This window comes from Camellia sinensis, chromosome 8 (genome assembly GCF_055761805.1).
Source record: "Camellia sinensis isolate YWXY chromosome 8, ASM5576180v1, whole genome shotgun sequence".
In the NCBI taxonomy this organism is placed as follows: domain Eukaryota; kingdom Viridiplantae; phylum Streptophyta; class Magnoliopsida; order Ericales; family Theaceae; genus Camellia; species Camellia sinensis.
Window position 1 is genome coordinate 182,832,841 of NC_138968.1, and position 27,690 is coordinate 182,860,530.

Here is a 27,690-nt window from a genome sequence, read left to right on the forward strand (position 1 = left end):
AAACGCCATCTTTTTTTTCTTTATTTCATAATTTAATTAATATAAAATATGTTGTTGAGCTGGCTGGTTATTTATTCACATTCCAATTTGCACAAATCATAATGCACGACATAGCCAAAATAAAAATAAAAGTAAAAGTTGATGAAATAAAACCATCAAATTTGATATTTGATAGAAAAAAAATAAACAATACATGTTCATAGAAGCATATTTAAGTTCTAAACTTCACCCTGATATTTGGATATTTTAATGCTCTTACCAAAAATAAAAAATAAAAAAATTCTAACAAGATTTTAATTTTGGGCCTGTAAAAAAAAAAGAAAAAAAAGCAACAACTTCCTCTTACATCTTGAATTAGATCTTTCCCTCAGCAAAATTATCCTTTTGACCTACAAATAAATAAATAACAGTTGCAAATTATAATCCTTTTGAAGAAAATCTAGAACAAAGCAATATATACTATCAAAAGCATGAAGAGATAAAAGCTAACATGCACTACAACATATAAGACTTTTAGAGACCAAGTGTTTTGATCCATGAAAGTGAAAATTTTGTTACAAAAGACGTTTAGGGACCAATTTCTATCGTTATGAGGATAGTGGTTAAAAGGTCATCTCGAAAAGTTAAAAACAAGGCTTTTAGTGACAAAATTTTGAAAATGTCACTAATAAATAGACTTTTAGGGACAAAATAATTTAATCTCAAAATGATTTATTTTTTGCGACAAAAAATTTGGTCTCAAAATGGTTTATTTTTTTAGACAAAAAAATTTGGTCTCAAAAAGATAATAATTCATCACTAATGTCTAATTTTTGTTGTTAAAAATATAATAATGACACTTTTCACAACAAAATTATTTGGTCCTTAAAAATAATTTTGTCTTTAAATTTTAATCTCTAAAACCTTAATTTTTTATATACATAAATCACCATTATAATAAGAACTTGTATATTTCTTGCTTGTTCTAGATTTAATATAATCAAATTATGAAAAGCATATTATTTAAGTTCAACAATTAAAAAAGAAAAAAAAAAAAAGGAACACTTCAGCTTTTAAGGTGCATATATCAGAACTATTGGACCATAGAGGTTCATTCACACTAGTAGAGATAAGAGAAATAGGGAGGAACAAGATGGTTTCTCTGACTTGAATGTGTGTTTCTCATGCTTGTAGCCTAATTTTTGCGGTGAAATTAATTAGTAAGCATAGAAATGATAATTCAAGTGTAAAACTTGTTGAGTTCTAAAAAAATTCATTATCTAAACTAGCTGATGTCAAAAATTCATATCGAACAAGAATTTCTTTTTGCTGAACTCCTTTTGTTTCTAGTTTTGTCTTTCTACTTTCCTAAATAAAATTTTTTAGCAATCATCTCACCTAGTTAACTACATGAACAATTTAATAAAATTGAATAGATAGAGAAAAAAAGAAGAAATTATCTCACACACTTCTTATTATTCCAACAAAGTATTAATTAGCTGTAAGGAAACAGGTCATACGTGATATTCAGATGGGTAATCTGCAACATTAGGAAGTGATGATTTACTTTATGCAACTGGCCTCTTTTCTATTGAACGACTATGTCCATGGTTTTTCTTGCATATTTCAGGTAAACTAACATTCTCAGTAATTTCATAAAGAAATCAAATAGCTAGCAATAAGAAAAATTTTAAACCATGATGGACATGAGAAACTTGCACATAATTCATATAAATTAGAGAGAAAATTATATGGAGAATAGCTTTAATGCACACTACTCCTTTTAAAAATATAGAATTTCAAAGTAGATTAAAATGACAAAACTCACAGACAAAACTTGTCAACTAAAAACCATAAATTATTTAAATCACATTTGGTATTTTCTATCGAGAGTGATAGGTGCCAAAGAGGAACAATAAGGTAGATGCTTTATTGGACACTGTCAATAAATCCATACTCAAATTTATCATATGAAACTCTTGAAAGGGCCACAAACTACTTTCACAAAACAAAATTGGCAAATAAAAAGTCAAAATAGAGAAGTCATAGTCAATAATGCTTTGGAATCATGTTAAAAACAAAAAACAATGATAAAAAAATTTAATTCAAACAAATAGGCATTTGTTTAACCTACAGTTATTGCAGTCATTCAAGCTTAACCTGATAAAGGCAACAACAATGATTGAATTCAGAAAGAATACACACATACGTATAGAGAGAGGGGGCTCAAACTTGTTAAAGAGTGATGTCTTTCATAAATAAAAGTTTTCCAGACACACACATATACACAAGTAAATCAGTAACAAATTATATAAGAGATAATAATTTGAAAACTAAAGAACATAAACAATAGCATTCCATTCAAAATTTCAGTCAGACATCAAATAATGTAGCCTATTCAAATCTACAACCTAACCCAAAAAAAAAAAAAAAAAAAAAATCAAAAACATTAACATTAACATACACTACTAATTAAAAACATAATTAAAAAAAAAAATTCCTAAATAATTACAGTAAATATGACAATGGTTAACAATTACGATCCTTCAATTACCTTGAAGTCAGGAGCAATTTCACGGACAAGCCTCTTGAATAGAAGCTTCCTAATCAGGTGTTCAGTACTCTTTTTGTGCTTGCAAATTTCACTACACATCAATTAAGATAACAACTTCCTTCACTAGTTAATAACAGTAATATATCAACATAGCTTGAAAATTTATGTAACATTCTTTGTAAAAATCCTACACTCACAGAACCTGTACTGTACAAAACTACAACCATTCAGAAAGATGAAGTCAATGTTGATTAATGTGATGGACCAACAAACATTTTTGTGTAAATTCACACTTATTTATCACTTATATTAACTTGTATTTCATTTACTTTTATCTCACCTTTTATTTTTACCTTTGCAAATCTCTATATAAATTTATAATCCAAACACAATTTTAGTGTTTGAACAAATTTGCACTCATTTTTGAATGGGACTAATTATCCTGCCTTTCAAAAAATTCACGTTGATGGTATGCCCAACCAATGGCAGGGCTAAAAATGAAAGAAATGGTTGAGAAATGATAATATATCATTGGATGAGCACGTGGCAACATCTAAATAATAATTTATGGTCAAAGAGGTAATTTTTTTTTTTTTTGAAATAGTTTTAAGTCATTGCCAAACTAGTTTGAAAGAGAGTGTTTGCTACATTAATCCTTGTGTATAAGCAATAACTTGAAAATTTTTAAATGCACAAAATTCAATCACAAAATTAGACACAATCTTTTGTAATTAGATTATATGCATGTAAAATACCTACAAAAACTTTAAATCAATACATGAAAAGTTGAGAAAGAAAAAAGGGTTTGTATCAATCCATGTTTGCAAAAGAATAATTGAACACAAGAAACAGTGGAAGCCAATTTATGGAAAGTAGTAGAAAAACCCAAATGCACAAACTACAGGGCCAAACAAATCATAAGCAAGGTAAGGAAGAAGGGAATCAAACAAGACTCACCAGAGTGGAAATCAGGTGTCTGCAGTGCCCAAAACCCATTGTGAGGAAGAGAGAGACATTACTGCTGCAAAAATTGACACAGTATGGTTGTGATGGTTGTTTTGTGACTCTGTACACAAAGCTTGGATCTTCTCCCTCCAATCTTGTGTGAACAGATTGATCTATCTTCCTCTTCCTATAAGCATTGGACTGTTCTCTATATTTTCTAGCCATTATTACATGCCAATGGTTCTTCATTTCATTGTCAGTTCTACCAAGGAAGAGCCTAGCAATCATTGCTCACTTGTTTCCATATAGTCTATGAGCAGCGATTAGCCTCAATAGACTAACCCTAGAATTGCATATGAAGCACAAACGCAAAGATCACCACGAATGAGTCAGACATAAATTCGGTTTGAGGATGTTAGTATGTGCATAGGGACTAAAACTTACAGATCTAAATGAAAACAATCAATTGATCAAATCTAGAGAGAGTGTTCGATCGCAATCAATAAACTAAAATCAATCAATCGATTGATCTGTGTTCTCTTTAACATAAATTAGTATTTTATATATATATATATATATCAAATAGATCTGAGATCGTAGATACAGACCTGAGTTTAAATCAGATTGATCGAGAGTTTTGAGCCAAGCTGGAGAGAGTTGGATAGAGATTACGATCGTGAATCGAAGCCTAGATGCTCGATCTAGTGAACTTTCATCATAAGAAACAAGAGTGATGAAAAGACAGAAAACCCTAGATCTATCTCGGGACTGAGAGAAATGGAAAAATGCGTGGGCCTTAAAAGGGGAAATATTTTAGTACACCAAGTACGCGTGTTTTTTAAAATGAGTTGCTTACAAAATATTTTGAAAACCTTTGAAACAACGTTTTTTGAAAAAATGCCATAACAAAAACGTTGTTATAGGCTAATTTTCTTGTAGTGACTTTTTTGGGGAAATTATATTTCAGTACAAATTTAGAAAAAAAAAATTACACATTAATGATAAAGTTTATAAACACTAATAATTAAAATTATAAATTTTTTTATGTATTTGAAAATACTTTTTAAAAAATCCACTGATTTGTAAATCTCCCTACTTTTTTTTTGGTGCAATGGACTCTATATTGTGGTTTTGGATGATTTAAATAAGTTTACTTTTTGATTTTTTGTGAAAAGATATATAGAAAAATAAAGAGGTGATGTGATCCAAAAAAAAATAAAAAGATAAAAAAAATATGTACTTATTAGTACACCCCAAACCAAGCCCATGTGTTTTGTTTTTCTTGGTCTTAGTCACTCTTTCACTTCACACAATTTTTAATTTTATTTTTTAGATATCAATTTTTGATCAAAATTACATGATTTAAAAACTCAATTTAAAAAAAAAAATTAATAATTTGGAAATCAACTTTTGATTCAAAGATTTAATCGAACCATAAATTTTTGATTGCAAGCTGATTTTTATACCATCCGCACTAGTTTTACTTTTTTTAATTTTACTAAAAGAAAAATTAGTGTAATTATATTGTTAGGTGTGGTTTTTATAGGGATGCAACTCGGGCGGGTTCGGTCGGGTTGAGAGGTTGTTTAAACTCAGTCCAAGTTGTGCTAAGACCTGCCCAAGCCCGAACTGTAACCCGAGGTTGTCTGCCTAAGCCCGGCCCAAGTTAAACTCGAATTGCCTGAGTTGCCCGAATTGTAAATGAATTTTAGTTTATTTTTTTATTTTTTTGCAGCTACATTATTGAATTATTAAAATTTGATTATATCTACAATTTTTTTTATGTATAGAAAATCATTAATACCATCAAAACAAATAATTTATATAATGTAAGAGAGATGCCACTATAATAGTCCTTGTATATGAGTGAAAATAAAAAGAAAAAAAAGTAAGATTTTATATTATTTGTATATATAATATATATTCAATATGATTTAATAATATAAATTGTTTTAATATCATATAATGGCTAATAATTTATATGTATATTTAATATTTTTATATATCTATATATGTATAATTCGAGTTTCGGGTTGTTCGGGTTGTTTGACGTTTTTACCCAAGTCCGTCCAAATTTAATTTAGGCTTCTGAATTTTTGTCCAAGCTCGTACCAAATTTGAAAATATTTTGTCCAGACCCTAAAAAAATTTGGTTAGGCTCGAGTTGCTTGGGTTGAGCCCGCCCAAATTGCACCTCTAGATTTTTATTTATAATTTATTATAAATAAAAACAATTCAACTAAATTAATTATTTAAAAAATAAAAAAATAAAAGTAAAAATAAATTTTATTTTATTATTATTACTAAATTAAAAACAAGCCTAATATTTTATTATTAATAAATTTACAAGTCTAATATTTCACCTAAACAAAAGCCCGCCATTGAAAAAAAAAAAAAAAAAAATGGAAAGAAAAAATTGATTCAACGTTATTATAATTAGGCCCCGTTTGGGGACTTCAATACTTCTTTAACCTACGGTAGCGTACATGACAAGCTAATTACTATTGCTGGTCGATGATAGTGACAATGGTATCACCGTTAGGCGTTTGGGTTGTGTCATTCTCTCACTCATCACTGTCTCTCTCTCTTTCTTCAAAGACGCTGACAAAACGTGTCGGTATGTTCGATCCGCGTTCCTCTTATCCTATCTCTACATGTTATGCGTATGAATTATGTGTTTGTCTTTGTGTTTCTGTAATTAAATGTTAGTTTTTTTGGGTTTAATCGAAAAAGAATCATTGGTTGGGAGATTTGGAGAAGGATTTGGAAAGGGAAATGGAAAAGGTAGGTGAAATGTGAATATATCATGCCTATATTTCACATAATTTCACACACTTTTTTCCTTTCTCTTTCCAAATCCTTTCCCAAATCTCCTAACCAAACACACCATTAGAGTTTACTCTTCCCCAAGTCTTTTAGATAGAAGATGAAAAATCTCTCAAAAGCTTATTTATTAATTTACTACCGAACAGTTTCACGAGATGATAAACACAATTTTAGCTTCAGCAAGGCTACACCTTTTTTGGGGGATTTATCTTGCATCCAAACCGAACAGAACGGGAATTTGGCTAATACATTGTAAGGAAAAAGATTGTACCCAGTAACCAAATTAGTATATCTAACACATAATTTAAATGTGAATGTTTGTCCTCTAAAAAAAAGGAAATATTGAATGAATTGATTGTTGGAATAATCTTTTGTGTAAATAAAATAAATTGAAATAATTCAAACGAAATAAAATAAAACTTACAGAATTTATTTTGTTGAACCGAATAAATAATTAAAGATCAAGTCGAGTGTGTGACACTTTGTCCTTAAGACAGATTTGCCCCGTTACGGTGCTTACGGTTGAGTGGCGTCTATCTCCCAGGATACAATGATTTTTATAAACTTGTAGTAGCACTCCACACAAATTTGTACGGCGAACTAGAACCTCGTGTTCTTATACTCTCTTAAATTTATTCTAAATCTAATATGAAGAATAATGCAAAAGTAGAAAATTCTAGACAGCAATGAGACAATAATTTCAAACTGTTTTCGGATGTCTAAAACACTGCTGGAATGTTGGTATTTATAGGCAGCACATCTGACCCGAACTGGTGCAATATGTAAGTGAACAGGTGCAAATTCAAAAAGCACAGCTATAGTTTGAATTTCAAACAGATCCGGCACTGTTTCAACAGATAATTGCAGCAGTTATTCATCTGTTAAGAAACTGCTCAAAACCGAATCTGTTATGGACTGTTTCGAACATGTTTTGTCATGGACTAAATAAGGAAAGAATTTAGGACATAAATTAAATTCAAATTTGAATTTAATTAAATTTTCCTGCAATTAATTTTGAAAAAATTCAAAAGAATTTTTGTCCAAAAAATTAATACAACAACCAACCCACACCCGCGTCCGGCTCGGACGGTGGCGCGCGTGTGGTGGTTTGGGCTAAGGTTCACTTTGTCCATAACTCCTCCCTTCTACAAACTTGGGGTGCCCCTTGGGCCTCAACCCAAGTGTTGTAGGCTAGAGCTTATAAACTCAACAAAACTCTCTTAAAGTTTCAATGTGAGACAAACCTCACAAGGAAACCCACATTTAAACTTAAATGTTCTATTTCATGAACCCTGAGAGGGGAGATTTGCGCCGTTAGTACGGCCAAGTAGGGATTGGACGGGTCTGTTTTGCTCGGTGTCGAGGATCGGCTGACCGGGCGGAAACCAAGCCTGGCCGAGCTGCGACTAGCAAACATTTGGCGGTGTGCACAGCTAAGAGGCGAGACCGAGCTATGGATAGCTCGGGCTAAACTGTGGACAAGGGAGGGATGACACGTCTCTGACCGGTGAGCCGAGATGGGAAGATTCAATATAACCTCAGATGAAGGTAGAACGGACGGGGGCCGGCATGCCTCGCGACCGGTATGCCACGACGAACCAGTCAACTCCAGCCCGGTCCATGGGCGTCCCCCCCGCCGCCTCTTTGCCAAGGGGCAGTCCGGTGGGGCATAGCGCGGTTGAGCGCCTGTAGCGATAGTTCTTCTTGGAAAATAGGCCGGTCGTGATACTGCGGTCAGGTGTGCCACCTGGGCCAATGGCACGAAAGAAGGGACATCTGCTCCACATATGCCTCAATACTGTTAGGCAGTTCTGCGTGTACTGTTAGGAGGATTAAGCCTTTACACGCGTAAGGTGGTGAGAGGCGAGTACTTCCACCTGTCTTGGGAAGGACAACAGAGGTAGTGCGCGCATAATCTTGAGGCTGCATGGCCAGCCTTGAAATAGGAAGGAGGGTGAACGTTAGAGGTATGCAACTTCTTCCCAAAAGAGAACACTCTCTCTCTCTCTCAGTCTTCTTCCCCTTCCTCAAGTGAACTGACTTGATCGTCGGAGGGTCTATTCGGCACACCACCGCCGGGCAGCTCATCGTTTCTGTGTTGCCAGGTAGACGCCGTCAAGAGAAGCTCAGAGTACAAGGAGTACGGAAAGCAGAAGATATTTCGCCCCCGTACAAACCCGAAAACGACCTCATGTTCTCATTCACTCATAAATGGTTTTGACGAACCGTCTTCACTGTGTGACATGCCACGCGACAAGGAACACTTCACCTCTTCGGACCCACCCCAAAAGACGTTCGAGGCCCACTCAATTTTTGCCTTAAAATCGGCCCAAAATAAGCCTAATAAACCAAAATTTCCAACATTGATAGTAAATTTTGAGATTTTACTTTTCCTTGGTAGCTTCAGGACACCGCCTCATTGGAACTAATGCTAGTGATATCTTGGTGTCATTTGACAAGTTGGCTATTTTAGTTTTTAGCTATTTTAGTAGATTAAGTTTGGGAAGATGGTTAGATTTTTTTTTTTGTAATTGGATGTGATATTTGTGAGGGAAAAAGTGAAATGATTATGAATTTAATGTGATATTTTGTCTTATTAGCTATTTTAGCCTGTTTTATTTTTTTGTGAATTTAGGCCAAGTTTGGCATAGCTGAAAAAAGATAAAAAGTCAAAAAGTCACTATCCTATTTAAGTCACATCATCTTATTTAAGTCACATCACCTCTCTATCACATCACTTTAAACCCAACACATATTTAATAAAAAGTAAAAAAGTGCATTTATTTAGAACATCCCAAACAATCCCTTAATTTAAAAGAAGTCCAATTTTTGGCTTCCCAAACACCGCAAAACATTAACAGGAATGGGACGATGATGATCGTTATTATGAATGGGATGACAAGATTGAAAGTTTGATTCTTGCATATGATGATGAGAGTCTTATCTCATTCATGACAAGCCCGCCTTTTATAGATGGCACATCTACATATTCCACATTCATTCTTTTAAAAAATATATATGTATTGTTGAGGCTGTGAAATGTGCCACTGCATTGCTGGAAGGGAGGTTGGGCATAGATCCAAAAAATGTTATAGATGGTTACCACCTGCTGCATCATGCCATTATGTTTTCATCTTATGACTTAGCTCAATTGTTTCTTCACTACGGAGCTCGTAGGTACGATGCGATGATCCCGCTTGAACTAGCACTTTATAAAGTGAGGTACAAAATAAAAAATGGTAAAAGATTCGCGTAGTGGTTATTGTTCCTATTTTGGCAATGTTTTTTTCTCCTTAACTCTGATTTTTCCTTTTATTTATTTATTTTAAATTTATTGTACTGATTGAGCAGAACTACTCTATGTATGCTGTATGAGTGTGGAGAACAATCTGCTTTTGACTTGATAGTAACACTTTGTCTTCCGACAATACATATGTTTGGTTTTTATTCTGAAGTTGATGAGTGAGCTAATATAATTTTCTTCTTCAATTACTTGTTGCTGAGAGAGGCTTTGGCCATGAACAAGTTGGCTGCAGGGTTCACCAGGGATGTTGAAGAGTTAGCTTACCACTATGCCATGGAAGGAAAACTCATTGAGTTGGCTGTCTTGCTGTTTGTGGCTCGAGAAAAGGTTTTGGTTCCCATCACATTTCATGGAAAAGATGGTGCTGTTTTAAATGGGAGTATGACAATCCATGAATGTCTTAAAAATCAATTTGTGTCTCTAATTAACGAGGATATTATGGGTCAAGTTAAACATGAGAAATTAAATCAAATTCACAACAAGAAGGCAATTATGAAGTTAGCTATGGTATTGCTTGAAGTTTTTGAGAGGGCTGGTAATAGTATTGAGGAATATCATCAGCTACAACTACAACAACCTGATGTATGTATTAATACCTGTCCAATCCTCTTTGTTTTGATGCTTCTTGCTACTTTGTTTCATAATACATACAACATTTATTTGGTATAGGTATATGCATTAATACCTGACCCAGCAAATTTGGAATTATTTATTTATTTTTTAATTGTCAGAATGCAACATCTTTTATGTGAAAATAACCAACTTCCATGCATAATGTGCTGCTAATTTGGTGATTGAAGGATTAAATAGGATCTAGTTAGACACGCTCTGAACCTTTCCTTGATGAGAAAACATGTAAAACTACACCCTGTAAGTATGTTCAAGGTCAAAACTGAAATATCTATTGCTGTTCTCTTATATAAAAAAAAACATAATTTAATATGTATTGGTCGGATTAGTTGGATTCAATGGTTCCATAAATTTTTCCCTCCTTGAATAACAAGTTTGCAAGATTTCATTTATATTGTCTTATGTTTAAAAAAAAGGGTTCTCAACTACCATCTCTTATTTGAAACGTTTTGAGGTTTTTGGGTTTATTTTTGAACAGTATAAAAAACTATGGTTGGTGGGATTTGGAACCACATCTCTTGCGGTGAAGCCAAATGCCTTCACAATTAGACTATGTCATCATGCCCTTACAGAATTTTATCTTATAATATGGCCTCATAATCATTTTATTTCATTCTCTATAGCATTTATGAATTGTTTAACATATATATATATATATATTTATAGTTTATGCTGAATATTACGTTTCTTGATTTGCAACAAATAGGATTTCAATTCATGATTGTTGATTTGATAACTATGATCTTGTTCCCCGAGGTTGTGTTTGGATTTTGGATTTGTAGATGGCTTTATATTGGGAAAATAAAAGGCATGGGAAACAACAATTGGAAAGATTAAAAAATAGAAACTGTTTTTTTCTCCTCCCTCAGCAAATTCCTTCACAAATCCAATATCCAAACACTACCTAATTAGATGGAGGTCCCAACTTCTCCAGCCAGGCTTCCCGTAATATCTGCTTGTAAAGGTCTCTATTAACGTTCTGTCATCTAAATTTTTGTATCTTGCATGCTAATTTTCATCTTTTGTTTCTTCAGATGGATATCTGAGCTTCCTCATGTGGATATAAGCTGATGTTTGTAAGTTGTTAAGGTAATAAACTTGTTCTCACATGTGCAGTAATGCATATCAGCACATTATTACATAAGGTAATCATTTGGTGCTCCTTATAGGTGTAGAGAGAACACGTGGAGAAAGATGTTGCTCTGAGGCTTGTGGAAGCAGGCTTTAACTTGAAGGCTAGAGACTTTGATTTTAACATTAGAGACTGGTTTGAGAGCCTAATATTTAACGTATGAATGTCTTTTCTGGATTGTGTTTGTTTTTTTAACGTACATTTATTGATCATCCTTTGTGGTTCAGTATAACTAAACTATTATGTCATTGAATGGCTAATTGACACTTGGGAGTAGCTTTCTTTCTTGACAGGATCGTTTCCTACGATTCTGCAATGACCTCTACCAAATACATAGATACTCGATTAGGTAATTTATTGAGTTCTAATTGAAATAATCTAACTTCTGCTTCATAAGTAATAATGAAGAAATACAAATGGTATGCGAGTTTCTGATATGTTTTCTTACAGAAGATAAGTCATCTCAATTGTGGAGCCCTCATTTGCCCATGCAGCAGCAAACAAACGCTTTTTTTCCCCCAAGGGTTAGAAAATGATATTTGTTTTGTTTTTTGCTATTATTTTTATTGGTTCAAGTATTACTAGGAGTCTTGTTTCTTGGATGGTTTGTGCTAAACAACATTTTTCGCTTTCTTTTTTTCTTCTTATGATACAGTTTGCAACAATTTCATAGTTATCACTTTATAAGAACATGAATTTGTTTCAGAAAGGAGCTGTTTATGAAAGTTGTGATTATTTTTTTTGATCTATAACACGATGCAAAATGTTTTAATGATTTGCATTTTTCATTTACAATTTTATATCTATGTATATTTATTATAATATGTATAACTTGTTCGTCTCTTATTCGAGCAGAAAGAAATACCTGGTGATGGTAATTAGTCATCAGTCTCGACTACCTGTTTCGACAACACCTGTGCTTTATCGTCTGTGGTGAAGTCAAATAATAAAATTCAAGTCCCAAAATCCATCCCTGGTTCTCAGTATTCTACAGGTTTGGATGTTCAAGTGAAGAAGAGAATGAAAGCAATAGAACATAATGGGCCCAAATGTTTGTCAAGGGAGAAGTTTGTGTATACTGCAATGTTGATCAAGAGGGGAATAAGAATTGCTTGAATCTTTTTGGGACCGGCTTTGGTGGTATGAATGACTACTTTTGATTGTTCTTGTTTTTTGTACTTAAATTCTAGCATTTACTTTTATTTAAAATTCCCATTAAGTCCTACTTGTCACATGAAATTTCCGCCGAGTTCTATTACCAGAGGAATCAGTACTCTCAACATAGTGTTAAACGGACTTTATGGAAATTTATTGGAAAAATGTAGCACTTACGAGATATTTTATAACTTTTGTTTGTGTCTTTTTGAGTGTCCTAATTTTTCCTTCCTTCTTTTTTGTTTTAAATTTTGTGGTCTGTTTTTTTGTTTGTTTTTAGTTCCAATTGGCCCCAAATGTGTTCGGCTTGAAACTAAACTATATACAAACACTATCACTAATATAATTTTACTCTTTTCAAACTTATTGCTTGCATTAGTAGGGGAATTCCAAGGTACCATCGCCCCAATTTTTTTTGGGTACACAACTCATCCTTTTATTGGCGGAGCCGTGAATTTGTTTGAGTTTCAAGTTTGTTTCCAACAAATTAGTGCCAACTTGGAACTACTTTTGGGATTATGCATCATTTGGTGGTTTTAATGATTAAGTGGAGATGCTATCTCCAATTAGTGTTTTCCTCTTATTCTAGATCATTTATCAGGAGTTTGAGAAGTTGGAACTATCAAATAATTTAGTTGTGCTGACTTTTTTCTAAACTGTTGCTGGGCATAGTTGGTTGGATTTGGCAATCATTGAAATCAATTTTAAATGATGCAGGTGCTTGAAGGACTTACAAATCCATAGAATCTGGAAGACTACCTTCTCAAATGAGAAGGCTTTTGCAACTGTATGTATTTAAATCTGGAAGATTACCTGCTCAAATGTGAAGGCTTATGCATGTATGCTTGTCTGCGCGTGTACATGTGCGTTTGCTTTTTGATGGATCTTGATGGATCGATGACATTATAACAATGTAAATTTTTTTTCCTTTCTCTTTTCTTCTAGTTCTATATTAAACTCTATCCCCCATTAGTATTTATCTTTTCTAATCTTTTTATGTGACCTTTGATAAATTTTCTGCAATTAAGGATGCTTATAATTTTCCCTTATTTATTTATTTATAATTGGAGTTGAGGGTGATGGAGTGCAAATCCTGATTAATAATGATCTAATTACATATATAGATGACTAAAGTCTTGAGATAGCATTCATTTAGAGGACAGTTTTGACAGAGTAGGTGATAATTAAGTCAGCACAATATTTGTAGAATAAGCAATTATATCCCCAGAAGAAAAACAAAACAAAGAGAAAAGGGGAGGGGGGTGTGGAGGGGGGAGAATTTGGCAAACCCTCATGGAACATGATCAACATAAGTACCCATTATTTATTGATATTTTTCATTTCAACTATATTTTTTCTTTCCAATTTTGGTGAATATATTTAGGTTCATACATTATATTTATCCTCTGAAAGTTCTTCACAACAGTGTTGCTAACGAGCTATTCATTGCATCATTATAAAATTGCAATGACTATATTTTGATGCATGTGTGACATCGTCACCATCATGTTTGATTTTTGAAATGCTCACTCTCATCACATCAGTGATGATATGAAGTCATAAAAGTGGTATTTTTTAGATTAGAGTGCTAAGAAGTTTTGTTATTTTAATTCCTAAACATTCTTATTGAGAAAGAAATGTACAAAATGGAACTGTTTTCCTTTCTTCTGTTTAAAAATGTCTAATGCTGGAATAATAATGTCATATATTCCAAAGGACCAAAACTTCAACATGAAATGTCTTTTATCTGGGACCCAAAAATGTAACAGTTAATAGGTTGGCTGAATGAGATTCAGCCTTACTTGAAGAATAATCTGCGTCGAGAAGTTTCCTCTCACTGAAAAACCCGGGCTGCTTCGGCTGAGGCAATACCATATCAGTACAAAACATGAGAACCACAGATGACATGCTTGGCCTGTCCTCTGGACTCTGTTGCACGCACAATAGACCGATATGGATCGACCGAATAACTTCAGGATGATTACATGCATCTGCCATTGACGTGTCAATTAATTCTGAAGACTTGCCTTCTTTGTGGAGGTTCCATGCCTGGACAATTGCATAACATTTTGTCAGTAAGTTTTGTTTCCTGGCATTGAGAGATTAGGTAAACAGTAGTTTTGATGCTTACATGCCCTAGAAGGTTGAGGTTGTGGTCAGGATGATAAAATCCTCTGTTTTTCTTCCCACTGATTATTTCAAGCACCAATACCCCAAAACTGAAGACATCCGATTTTATGGAAAAGAGTCCATCAATTGCATACTCTGGAGACATGTAACCACTGGAAGAATCAATGTGAAAAGAAATTAATGTCCCAACTTCTTGTGAGGTGTCCTATATTTTCACTATGCACTCAGGTTTACTGCAGAGGGCTTTTTACAAAAGGTGGAGGTTTGAAGCTCAGATCTGTGTGTTTGCTTTGTTCTATTTATTGTTTTATAATTGGAACCATTCGACTTTTGCATAACATGATCAATAATAGTAGTCTCCCTCATAACTGATGTTAATGTACACTAAACCTAACCCACTAACCTAACCCACTACATCCACCCCACTAAACCTAACACACTTACCATCTCCACTACCACCCACCACCTCCACTACCATCCACTACCACCACTCACTTACCTCACACCTCTCCTATATAATAGCTTGTAACATACAAATCAATACATCAATCTTGTAACAAATACAATCAATTAATAATACATATATTATTACATGGTATCAGAGTTAGGTTAGGAACCTAATATTTTCGTTCCACCGGCGGGCGGCAATCTCGCCTTGGCCGCCCGCCGGACAAACCCAAATTTTCTAATTCTCTTTCTCCTTCCTCAACAAACTGATTCATCACCCAACCCGTGAATCAACGGTCCAGATTCACACAAACCTCTTGTTACTTCTCCCCACGCAGATCGCCACGTGTCCCGCCGGCACATCGGATCTCGTTGATCCCGCCGCCGCCGCCGCTGCAGCCTTCTCCGGTGCCGGCTTCTTCTCCTCCGGCTGTGGCTGTTCTATCGCTGGCTCCGAGCAAGAAGAAGACTATTTCTCATGCTTATTCAAACAAAACCAGGACAACCACATGAGAGAGATTTTGAAACCTAGAGAGAGAGAGATCAGTGAAGAAGGCAGAGAAATCGTGAGTCAGATCTCGATTGGCTCCATCACCGTCGACTTCCTCACCTGCATTGGCTCTGCAATGCTCCGCTGTTCACCGCTGCTGGAAGGACTAACGCAAACACCTACTCTAATACCAGATCAGCCAAGAACTTGAAAGTCAGAGCTCGTATGCACTCTTGCATAGAAGGTGTTTGGCGCCCAGGCACAACGCTAGCCACCGCCGTTTTCGCTACCTCTCCACTGTCGCCTCCGATGTTGCTCCTTGGCGGATCGACAGATCTCAGATGTCAAACCCCCAAACTCTTTCTTTTCTCTCAGCTCTCTCTGGTCCCTTTTAATCAGACCTATGCACATGGTCCCTTTTTTTTTTTTTAATTAACCCACCGCCCAACCTTCTTTAATCAGACCTATGCACATGGTCCCTTTTTTTTTAATCAACCCACCGCCCAACCTTCTTTAATCAGACCTATGCACATGATCTCTTTTATATATATATATATATATATCTAATTCATTTTATCATCCACATACTCCCCCCACATATATTCTCTGTTTTCTTTTTCTATTTTATTGTATTCTTATTTTTTTTTTTTATTCAAAAAAAAAAAAAAAAAAAAAAAAACACACAGCAGACGAAGAAGAACTGCAGCCACACTTATTTTATTCATATCAGGGATTCACCCCGCTCACCATTCTCCACCACAAAAAAAAAAAAAAAAAAAAAAAAAAAAAAAAAAAAAACAACAACAACACCACAAAACACACACACAAGGAACCAATCAGGCAAAAGATGTCTTCAACCTCTCTCTCACTCTCGGTTAAGACCACATGCACGCACTACCCTTCTTTTTACTTTTTTTTATTTCTTTATTTTTTTTTTGTTTCTTTACATCTCTTTACACCACTCTCTCTCCTACCTTTTCTCCACCACCCAACACCATCATCACCTTTTCCACCACCCACTTTTTTATCTTTTATTTCATAAATAAATAAATACATTAAAAAAAAAAACAAAAAAAAACAAAAAAAAACAAAAACAAAAACAAAAACCACGTTTCATATTTGCGCCACACACCATTTTTATTCATATTGGGAATCCACCCCGATCACCATTTTACAACAACAACAACAAAAAAAAAAAAAAAAAAAACAAAAAAAAAAAAAACAACACACCCACACCCACAGTGGGATTTTTCTTCTCTACTCTGCTGCAGGTCTCTTCTTCTTGCCTCCGTCTTGGACGGCCCTTGACGGTGTTGCCTCCGTGTTTCCCACTCCACTGGGCATGATCAGTACTCCCTGCTCCTCCACTGCAGCATATGGCGGCCCTCCAAATCGGAACATCACGGTGGCCTTCCGCTTCAGCTCCTTGTTTTCTGCCCTTAGCACGCTTATCTCTGCTCGCGCATCCTTATACATGCGTTGGAGCAGAGCCAGCTGGGAGTTTAAATGCTGCACCTCATTTGTCCTACTCTGCAGCCGGTTCGACAAGTTTGTGACCGCCGTCATGCTTTCCACACATGCCTTCAGAGTATACTGATTGGCCTCCACATCCGACTGCACAGCCATTTTTTGCTCCACCGACTGCATCGGAAAGTTCAACGGAGCAAACCCAGTGGTGTTTGGTTGAGGTTCACGGGACACCGCACCTGTTCTCTCTCCTGTGGACTCGTTGAGATCGGGAAAGAGAGTGAGCAGACCACGGGACGACGAAGCCATTTTCTCTCGCAACAGAGTGTTACAGACTCTCTCTCTCAGCACAATAGTGTTACAGCCTCTCTCTCTCAGCACAACGCAGACTTCTTCAGAGGTTTCTCTCAGTTTCTTGTCTGAGCCTCTGCCTCGGCCTCAGCTCCGTCTTGGTTAAATAGCCGAGGCAGCCACGCGCATCGCGCGCCTCTTCTCGCCGACAAACTGGCACGCCTTTTCATGGCACGCCTTTTGATGCATTCGGGCACGCCTTTTGATGGCACGCCTTTTGAGGGTGCGGGCACACCTTTTGAGGGCACGACTTTTGAGGGCTCGATATCTACATCCATGTATATTTTTTGGGCAGCCTATATACACACTCATACAGTGTCTTCTACACCGGTCAGCTTTATCAATCCCTTTGTTTCAACCTCAAATAGGTTTCTATCTTCACACCTATTTGAGTTTGAGGGGGGGTTATACCAGTATCATGTATAAGTCGCTCATGGCGCACTCCCTAAGTCGCCTCCTCGGTGCACCACCACAGCTTCTACAACGGTCCGACATGACCCCATAAACTGTCTTCTCCTCGGTGCACCACCACAGCTTCTACAACGGTCCGACATGACCCCATAAACTGTCTTCTCCAACGGTCCGACATGACCCCGTAAACTGTCTTCAACAACGGTCCGACATGACCCCGTAAACTGTCTGCTACATCGGTCCGACATGACCCCGTAAACTGTCCTGCTACAACGGTCCGACATGACCCCGTAAACTGTCCTGCTACATCGGTCCGACATGACCCCATAAACTGTCTTCTACATCGGTCTGACACGACCACACAGTGTCTGCTACAACGGTCCGACATGACCCCGTAAACTGTCTTCTACACCGGTCCGACATGACCTCGTAAACTGTCTGCTACAACGGTCCGACATGACCCCGTAAACTGTCTGCTACAACGGTCTGACACGACCATACCGTGTCTCCTATCCTGTTTTATTTTATTTATCAGTTTATTTTTTCTGTTTTGTAACTCTCTCCAAACTCAAGTTGGTTTGTGTCTAACCTCCTTGAGTTTGAGGGGGGCTGTTAATGTACACTAAACCTAACCCACTAACCTAACCCACTACATCCACCCCACTAAACCTAACACACTTACCATCTCCACTACCACCCACCACCTCCACTACCATCCACTACCACCACTCACTTACCTCACACCTCTCCTATATAATAGCTTGTAACATACAAATCAATACATCAATCTTGTAACAAATACAATCAATTAATAATACATATATTATTACAACTGAAAATATACTTACTATGTTCCAACTACTCTAGTCGTATTTGCTTGAGTTTCATTGCCTCCAAAACTTCTGGCCATGCCAAAGTCTGAAATTTTTGGATTCATCTCGTTATCTAGTAAAATATTACCAGCTTTTAGGTCTCTATGGATGACTCTCAGTCTGGAGTCTTGGTGAAGATAGAGAAGCCCTCGAGCGATCCCATTGATAATGTTGAAGCGCTTAGGCCAATCCAATAACATGCTTTGCTTTTCATCTGCTCAAATTTTAATCCAATTTATCATGCTTTTGCTTAATTAAATTTGTGAATATCATAGAAACGAATTTAACACAGTTGAGAAGTTCTAAAAAATATGCTATGTATAGAAGTTTAGAGAGAGACAAACCAAAAATAAAGGAATCCAAGCTCTTGTTGGGGAGATATTCATAGATCAACATCCGTTCCTCTTCTTCAATGCAACATCCTAGAAGCTTGACAAGGTTTCGATGTTGAAGTTTGGCAATACATAACACTTCATTCTTGAATTCATCAAGTCCTTGTCTTGAACTCTTTGATAGTCTCTTCACAGCTATTTGTTGTCCCTCTTCCAATGTACCCTGAAAATATCAATATTCTGCTTGTTTTCACGTTCCCCTGATTTTCCCTATGCAAATCTATGCCATGTGTTCTGAATAGATGCACTAATATAATTGACTGTGTCACAAAAAGCAAAGCCACAGTTCCACAGGCAATGTGGTTGAAGTAATGTGTTCTGCTGTACCTCCTTTATTTTTTTTCTTCCAATTGTGCAAGTGAAGCTAATATTCTGTGGACTTCTATATACCCCATTGGATTATATACATCTTGTAAAAAGACCATTTTTTACTTAACTTTTAACTGTGGATTGGGTTTGGAGACCCCCTTTTTTTTTTTCCTCTCTCTCTCTCTAAAAACACTGGGTGATCTTCAACCAAAACATCAAAATGAGACCTTATCTTATTGGATAAGATATTCGCAGTCTTACTCCTATTTCTGGAAATGTTGTTTCTGTGACTCAAGTTTGTGCCACCAAGACACTATGACAAGCTTTACGGTTAAGCCAAATCACCTTTTTCCGAAAGCATTAGTGCTGACTTAAATTTTCATAAGAATGACGAGCTTTGTGCCATAATTTGAGAGAAAGTGATAGGAAAGCTAGTGGTAGATTGTTATGTACACAAAAATTGGTCTCGGTGCATAGAAATGTTACCATGCCCAATGGGTAGCGTGAACTATTTTCCTTCTGATGCTGCATAATTGTGTATGAATATTAACAATACCTTGTACACAGGTCCAAAGCCGCCTTCTCCAATCTTATTGCTTATTGAAAAATCGTCTGTAGCTTTTGATATTGTAGCAAAGTCAAATAGTGGTAATTCTATATCTTTTCTATCGTTTTCATCATTGTAGTTTCTTTCTGGATTGAATCTAGTCATTCCTGCAGAGTATAATTCATGTAAGTAAATGAAGCTTTGGACTACCATTTATGCCAATAGTCACAACCTTACAAATTTGGTTGGTTATGTTTTCGGATATATAAATGTTTTTCATTTTTGGTTTTTGTTTTCATCTTTCGTGTTTTCAGAAACAAAAACAATTCAACCTTTGAGCACAGACACCTCTCCAGAGGTCGCGTACAGGTGTCAGACATGGACACACTCCGGACACGTGTCGGACATGCTGGAAAGAGTTGGACACACTGGGACATGTTGGGACACGCTAGGGACGTGCTGAATACTATTTTTTCAAAAAAAAATTTAAAATTTTTAAATTTTTTTTACTAAAATAGCATACCTAAGGCTGATAAATTTGATAAAATTAAATATTTGACATAAAATTCATATTAAATATTTAAAATAGACATATAATAAAAATATAAAAATATATGTTTTGAACGTATTCCCAATGTGTCGTGTCATGTATTTTTTGAAAATTTACGTATCTACATGTTCATGTTGTGTCATGTGTCCGTGCTTCTTAGACCCCAACTAATTTTGAAAATTTGTTTGAAATCATCTATCTGCCTACTTAAATGGATGTCATCTGTTGTACTATTTCATTTCTTACAGCTCAGTCCTTAAAATCATTCTGATTTCATTTGGAAGTCCCTATGAGCCATGCAGAGCTTGTTCATTGGTTTTGGAACTCTTCTATGATGCCAATGGTGTTCTTTGGACTGTCCACTGGACATTCCTCCATGGGGAAAATACTTGTTAACAAGGCGCGGGGGGGGGGGGGGGGGGGGGGGGGGGTTTGGTGGATTAAATTAAGGTGTAGAATGAGGGCCTAGATACTCCGTCCCGAAATTCATCCATGTCATAATCTCAAAGTACTCACAATAGTTAGATCATGTAAGAATCTCAAGATATGAAAATCTCCAGACATAATTCAATGATCGGGTGTTTTGGAATAGGGATGCAAAGGAATTTAGGGATACAAGATGCCAATAGGACAAGTGGCATAGGAAGTCAAATTGAAACATCATTTAGTAATGACAGATCATTTAGTAAACAGATTTAATATAAAAATTTATTCATTACATTACCTACTCTCTTGAGCTTTCTTTTATTCCTGACTTGGAAGAAGAGGAATAGGATTAGGAGAACCACTCCCACAAGTGATATAGGGATGATTATGATCCTCACTCTTCTCTTTGCACTGGAGCTGTTAAGTTTCTCTGCATAACAAAACAGTTGATTGACTCTGTAAAATAACTAAATTCAAAGCAGGGAAAATTATGATTAAAATATAGCAGTAAAAGGAGGCATTTTAATTCTTAGTGGCTTTACACAGTTTTCAGAAGTAACAGAATTTTAGGACTCAAAAATAATAATAATAATAAATAAATAAATTTTGAAAATAAATTTTCACTCACCTCCCTTCTACCGGCTGGTGGCCACTACCTCTGGCAACCCTCCATTCCTCTGGTCACTCCCTTGTGCAACTCACCACACATTTTTGTTTTTTGTTTTTGTTTGTTTTGAAAACATGTCTATGATTTTTTTATTTATAGAAAAAAATAAACATATGTATGTTTTCTGTTTTTTATAAACAAAAAAATAGAGAACTGTGAAGTTACCGAACTGTAAATGTGGAGGCATAGGATTCCTTGGATAACATGTCTGATTTACTGTTTAGTATGTTTATGTTTTATCAAATGCACTGACATCATCACAGTAGTATGCAGTAGTCGTAGATGAATGAGGATCAGGCTTGAGGCTACGTTGCACCAAAGGGTAAAGTTCATTATCGATGACCAGCTAGTCACTATCCTGGCTGATGACGAAGAGGGCTCAAGAAAGGTAGAACTTGTGCAGCATGTAGAGTCGGGAAAAAATAGTAAGTTTCTAATGTTGCTTCATAGTGCTCGTTTTTTTTTTTAGGAGGGGGGGGGGGGGCGCTATATCTAATGAATAAAAGATTTTAACATTTTTAAGGCTGTGTTTGGATTATGAATTTGGGTAGAAATTTGGAAAGAAGAAGGGAAAAGTACATGAAATGTAAATAATTCACATTTTTTATTTTCCTTTCTAAATCTTTACTCAAATCTATGATTCAAACACAACCTAAGTACACACCATTTAATTAATCTAGTTAATTACTAGTTCTGTGAGAAGTAAATTCATACCCAATTCTGAGGCTGCCATTCTCACATAAAGATCTTGCCCATTCTCAGCATACTCTCTAATGTCAATCAGGTCCCCAAACCAAATCAAGCATCCACTCCCACCATCTCTGATATCCACGTTTGCATAACCTGTACAATTACAGTTCCTCAAGCAAACCCTCTCACATTCCTCAAGACCCATGCTCACATTGAACCACGAATGTTGTGTGTCTGGCAATTTCAAACCAGAAACCTTCAAAAACCCGTCTCCATTCCCACATTCCAACCGAGTCTTCCTCACACACCCGTTCGACCAATCTGCCACGTCCCATTCCTTTGCAAATCTCGGCTCAAATCCTTTCAAGCACCCGCAGGCTGGCGAATTATTGATGTTGCAACTACCATATGGCCCACACAGTGCGTACCGGTCACAGTTATCCATCTGCGCGGTCAAGAACAGTAACCAACTTTGCGTCCTGTCAATCCAGGTGAATCGCTGTATCATTCCGCCTGGATTCAACACCATCCTGGAAACTACTGAGCTGTTAACAAGTTCATACTTATAGTATACCTCTTCCTGATCATAAACAAATTGAAAGGTGTAGATTGGGTTCGGCTTCAGATTAGGCATGCCACTGAACCGGAGACCGTTCCAGGGTCCAGACCGGAACTGTATACTCGAGCCTTTCCTCATAAGTATTTGCGGATACCCACCAGAATGAAACTTGTTTGTGTATTCGCCAGGGGAAGGATCGTCAGGACTCGTCCACGATGACAGGAACCGATTCAGGCCAGTTGTCAGATTTATCCCGAATTTCATGCCTGGTAAAAAAGTGTCTCCAGGATAATCAAAACTTTGCCACAGGTAGTCTCCAGGGTTGCTATCACTGCCGTCTCTCATAACTAAGTTCCCAGTGTCCAAAAGCTGTGCCACTGGATTGGCTGCCGAGCTTGACATGTTTGATAACCAAAGAACATCGTTGGCGGAATTGAGAAGTACTAGGTTTCCTGGGCTGACAACTTTGAGAACTCCTGACTTGTCAGTGATTGGACTAGCTCTGTTGGCCACCCATACTACAGTTTGAGTCTCAGATGATATCTTTTTGTACCATATACCCAAGTACCGGTGCTTGGAGCTACCGGGACTGAAAAATCCGAGTTCAAAGTTCCCACCCGCTGAAACAATGGTATCACCATCTTTGATGATTTGGTTTAAAGTTATGGTGTCTATTGCAGTTGATGAATTTATCAAGATTGGAAGAAAAGTGGAGATAAAGAAAAATATAGTAATAGTTTCCATTGAAGTGCAAGCTCATGGCTCGCATGGTTTGGTATATGTTTCGTGGTTCAAAGACTTGGGCTAATTGATGGGATTGACCGATTGATATACATATACATAATAGGGCTGCAAACGAACCAAGCTGTTCATGAATAGTTCGAGCTCGGCTTGTTTAAAGCTCGTTTGAGCTAGCTTGCTTCAAACTCGTTTGAGCTCGACTTGTTTACTAAACGAACGAGGTCGAACTCAATTTTTAAACTAGAGCCCTAAGCTCGGCTCAATGAGGCTCGTCAACATAAAAATAAATAAATAAATATTTATTTTTAATAATATATTAAATAATTTTTCAATAATCTATTTTATTTTTTATTTATGTTTGGTGTTTGTTTAAATTTACATATTTTATTGATGAAATTTATTATTAATATAAGTATTATTATATATTTTACTCGTAATTTTTTTTTTTAATCTTAATAAGTAAATTAATTTAAATTTAATTTTTTTCAAGCTCGAGCTCAAACTTGAACTCAGCTCGTTTATGTAATCGAACGAACTCGAGTTCAACAAATATTTGACGAGCCGAGCTCGAGCTCGACTAATTCTTAAACGAGCTTGAACATTCAAATGTTCGACTCTGTTCGGCTCGTTTGTAGGCCTCAGGATGTATATAGTTTTCAAAGCAATTTTTCCTTAGATAGCTTTTGTACTAGTACAAAAATTAATCAAAGATGTGAATACAACTTTTTTTTGAGAGGCTTATAACTATTATACTCGTGTGTTGATGTTGTGTTCAATCCAGTGATCGATTTTAATATTATATATATATATATATATATTTATTTATTTATTTATTTATTTTTGTTTTTTCGAGATGTTACCAAGAACCATCGGATTCATAACATGAACTAGTGGCCTAATATAAGCTTCTAGTGGTGGGCCTAAGCTTCTGGAATGCTATTGACATCAAGGACCAGGCATTTTCTTTTGAGTAGTCTCTACTTAAAAGACTAATGAATGGTTTTAATTCTTGGGTTGTTATGGACCAAACATATTGTTAACGGCCAGGATTTACACAGTCAAGCATGCTTCACAAGATGTTGATGAAGCAAGTGGGAAGGAAAATTGATCATCGATATTAGATTTCAAATATCACTACTGTGACAGATTTGCTTTTTTTTAGAGTTCTATCTTTCACTTAAATTCCGATGAGAAAATCATTCAAAAAAATCCGCTAAAAAAATGTGAATCAAATTTATTTTAGGTGTGAGTCAACTATATTAAATTTAAATTTATACCATACATTTAATTTTCATAATATTCTTCTAGGAGTTTGTTTATCTCCAATCCAAATTTAGACTAAATTGATACAGTTTAGACTAAATTGGCACTGTACAGGTTTGTGAGCCTTTCAATTTATATGCAGATAATTTTCAATAATTGTAGCCACAAGATTTATTATATTTGTTTTCAAAAAATAAAGAAAGAAAAATATTATTTAAAAGCATACTATCAATTTTTTTAAAATAAATTTCTAAAATCACGTGAATAAAATTATTTGATTAATTTGATTTTTTTCATAAATAATCTACACACGTAAGTTTAAAAGATGAAAGAATTGGATCATCAAAGTGAGACTCATGATAAGTTCATAAATCTAAACGAGACTAATGTAATAATCTACCACGTAAATTGAAAAAAATCCAATCCCCAATTTTTTTTTGTAGGTGGTGTTTGGAGCCACGTATTTTTATTCGTAACGTGTCATAACATTGTTCAATTTTCCTTTTACGGTGCTAAACTTCTGCATATTGTTTTTTTTCCCGCGAAGACTTGGAAAATGGTGTGCAGAGAACAAAGAAGATTGATAACATGTCAAAACATGTTTGTGGAGGGTACGTAGTGTCAGCATATGCGTGTCACATACAAAAAGTTTGACAAAGTCTGATTTGGGAAATCTTTATTGTCGTCTTTGTCTGACTTTTGTTGCTGGGATAGTGTTTTAGTTCGGGGATCTGAGCTTTTACTATGGTGGGTTTGTTTTGGACGGAAAGGATAAGAAGATTAAAATTTATTTTGATTGTTAGTTTTGAGATATATTATCATCGGATTATGTGGTTAGACTATATTTGTATCCCATATTTATTTAGTCTAATCTCATATTTATTTAGTCAATGATTAGATATTAAGAAATGACTATTTAGTTGGATAACATATGAATTAGAATTATTTGATTAGATAAGCTATGAATTATAGTTTGTGATATTATAGAGAAGGATAAATGTTCAAATGACTATTTTATCCTTTTCAATTATTTACTAAATAATAGCAATATTAAACATATCTTCAATATTTTAATTATTTTTAACCAGATTAAATAAAATTTTATTTTATTTTATTTTTTACACAATTAAATAAATTTATTTTTTAAAAATTAAATAAATAAAATATCAATAAAAATATATTTTATTTTTTAATTAAAATTTTAAATAAATTTATTTTAAAAAATAATAATAATTAAATAATGAAATTAAATAAAACATCTATTAAAATTTAAATAATGAAATTAAATAAAATATAAACAAAATTTTAAAATAAAACATCAATAAAATATCTATAAAAAAATTATTTTAAAAAATTAAATAAATAAAACATCAATAAAAATTAAATAAAATTTATTTTATTTTTAAATTGAAACATTTAAATTTTATTAAATATAATATATAATTAAATAGTAGAGGGTCAACATGGTCATTTCACCACCTAATCTCATATTCTCCCTTATCCCTCCATTTGTGTCGCATCCCTCATGGGACACAATAGTCCTATGGATTTGTGACTAATAGTCTGAAGGGACTAATAGTCTGATGCACAAATTTTGAATCAAACAATAGACTATTAGTCCGGATGGATTAATAGTCCAATCTCACCCCTCAATCTCTCCAAACAAACACCATCTTACAAGATAAGGAGATAGAATGAAATTGCCCATTTTGGGAATCCCAGAATAAGGGAGGCAATGGAGGATAATAAATTCTCTCTCTTCATGGGTGGTGGCGGTGGAGTCGTCACGGGAGCGAGGGGTGATGCGTATGCGATAGTGGTTGGGAAAGGGGATTAGGGTGGTGGCTGCTGGGGGACAGCAAGAGGCAGTGAACAGGTGCCGGAGGCTGGTTGTGTGTATTAAAAAAAAAGTTTTTACAATTTCGTATAAAAAAGTAATTTGATTAAGGGTCAAAAATATAATTAAAAGAATTACCGAGATGATGTATACTAATGAATTGATGGCGTGCAAATAAAATTTCTCTTATTATATTATCTACTACTATTAAAAACTTGAAGATTTGATTTATAAAAATGTTAGTAATGGGCGCCCATGTGGCATGACCATTAAATTTGAATTTGAATCCTTATCCAAATAGGTTTTGAAATTGAAATCAAACCTATTTAGGATAACCACTCAAGATACAGATATTATCAGTTTTAACTGATATGGATATATATAATAATATATTATATATCTGATATATGGTTATGGGTAATCAAGTGAGAAACAACGTATAGTCTGTTTCTACCCATATACTGACTCTCTCCCAAAAAACACAACGATCAAGTCTTTGCACTGTGATTTTGTGTGGGTGATATTCAATCTGTGATATCACTCCACTGCTGGGTTGATTTATCAGTTTTCTGGAAGCACGTGATTTATCCAAGAAGGTTCTATCATCAAGAAGGTATGATCTGATTATTTTATCCGCTGCATATTCTGTGTTTTTAGTTAACATTGGTATCAGAGCATGTTAATGGATATTTTCGTGTTTCCTTTAATCATGTGTACACTTTTATATGTATATGTATACATTATACACATGAATATTTGTAGAAGAAAATTTTTTTTTTATTAGATTAGGAGCATAAAAATAATTTTTTTTTTATGTTCATTAATGTCTTTTTTCATATCATAAATAGTTTTATTTTGAAAAAAGGAGTCCGGCAGTACAAAAATCGGACCAGAAAACACCCTGGAAGGCGGCGCGTGGTCTGCACGCGCCACCTGACGCCGTGGGCCGTTTCCACGCGCCCCCACGCGCAGCCACGCGCCCCCACGCGCCAGCTGCTCAACCGACGCGCTTGCAC

General features: G+C 35.2%; 1 protein-coding gene and 2 long non-coding RNA genes across 6 annotated transcripts; 1 reads left to right on the forward strand and 2 right to left on the reverse strand.

The window, feature by feature from the left end:
* Positions 1 to 1,542: 1,542 nt before the first annotated feature.
* Positions 1,543 to 4,247, reverse strand: LOC114262164 (uncharacterized). Its single transcript, XR_003629264.2, has 3 exons — positions 4,087 to 4,247; positions 3,491 to 3,821; positions 1,543 to 2,624 (listed from the first exon to the last, which is right to left on the reverse strand). It is a non-coding gene; the product is annotated as an uncharacterized LOC114262164 (long non-coding RNA).
* Positions 4,248 to 9,218: 4,971 nt separating this feature from the next.
* Positions 9,219 to 13,574, forward strand: LOC114262150 (uncharacterized). 3 transcript variants are annotated; one of them, XR_003629253.2, is made up of 7 exons: positions 9,219 to 10,190; positions 11,273 to 11,327; positions 11,408 to 11,527; positions 11,664 to 11,719; positions 11,821 to 11,894; positions 12,226 to 12,510; positions 13,243 to 13,574. It is a non-coding gene; the product is annotated as an uncharacterized LOC114262150 (long non-coding RNA). The 3 variants fall into 3 exon arrangements; XR_003629255.2 differs by having other exon boundaries at positions 9,230 to 10,190; positions 11,648 to 11,719; XR_003629257.2 differs by lacking the exon at positions 11,821 to 11,894 and having other exon boundaries at positions 9,230 to 10,190.
* Positions 13,575 to 14,121: 547 nt separating this feature from the next.
* Positions 14,122 to 23,676, reverse strand: LOC114262148 (G-type lectin S-receptor-like serine/threonine-protein kinase At4g27290). 2 transcript variants are annotated; one of them, XM_028202510.2, is made up of 7 exons: positions 22,299 to 23,674; positions 21,216 to 21,347; positions 19,951 to 20,108; positions 19,038 to 19,248; positions 18,670 to 18,907; positions 14,657 to 14,807; positions 14,122 to 14,574 (listed from the first exon to the last, which is right to left on the reverse strand). In XM_028202510.2, the coding sequence occupies exons 1-7, from the start codon at positions 23,575 to 23,577 to the stop codon at positions 14,269 to 14,271; spliced, it is 2,475 nt and encodes an 824-aa protein (XP_028058311.2). In that variant the 5' UTR covers positions 23,578 to 23,674; the 3' UTR covers positions 14,122 to 14,268. The 2 variants fall into 2 exon arrangements, with proteins under 2 accessions (XP_028058311.2, XP_028058312.1); XM_028202511.2 differs by lacking the exon at positions 21,216 to 21,347 and having other exon boundaries at positions 22,299 to 23,676.
* Between the last annotated feature and the right edge of the window lie 4,014 nt (positions 23,677 to 27,690).

Coding starts and splice junctions, on each gene's coding strand:
- LOC114262148 (XM_028202510.2), bottom strand. CDS start 23,577: ATGGAAACTATTACTATATTTTTCTTTATCTCCACTTTTCTTCCAATC. Junction 21,348..22,298: donor AATGGCAGCCTCAGAATTGG/GTATGAATTTAC, acceptor TTTGTTATGCAG/AGAAACTTAACAGCTCCAGT. Junction 18,908..19,037: donor CTTGGATTCCTTTATTTTTG/GTTTGTCTCTCT, acceptor AAATTTGAGCAG/ATGAAAAGCAAAGCATGTTA.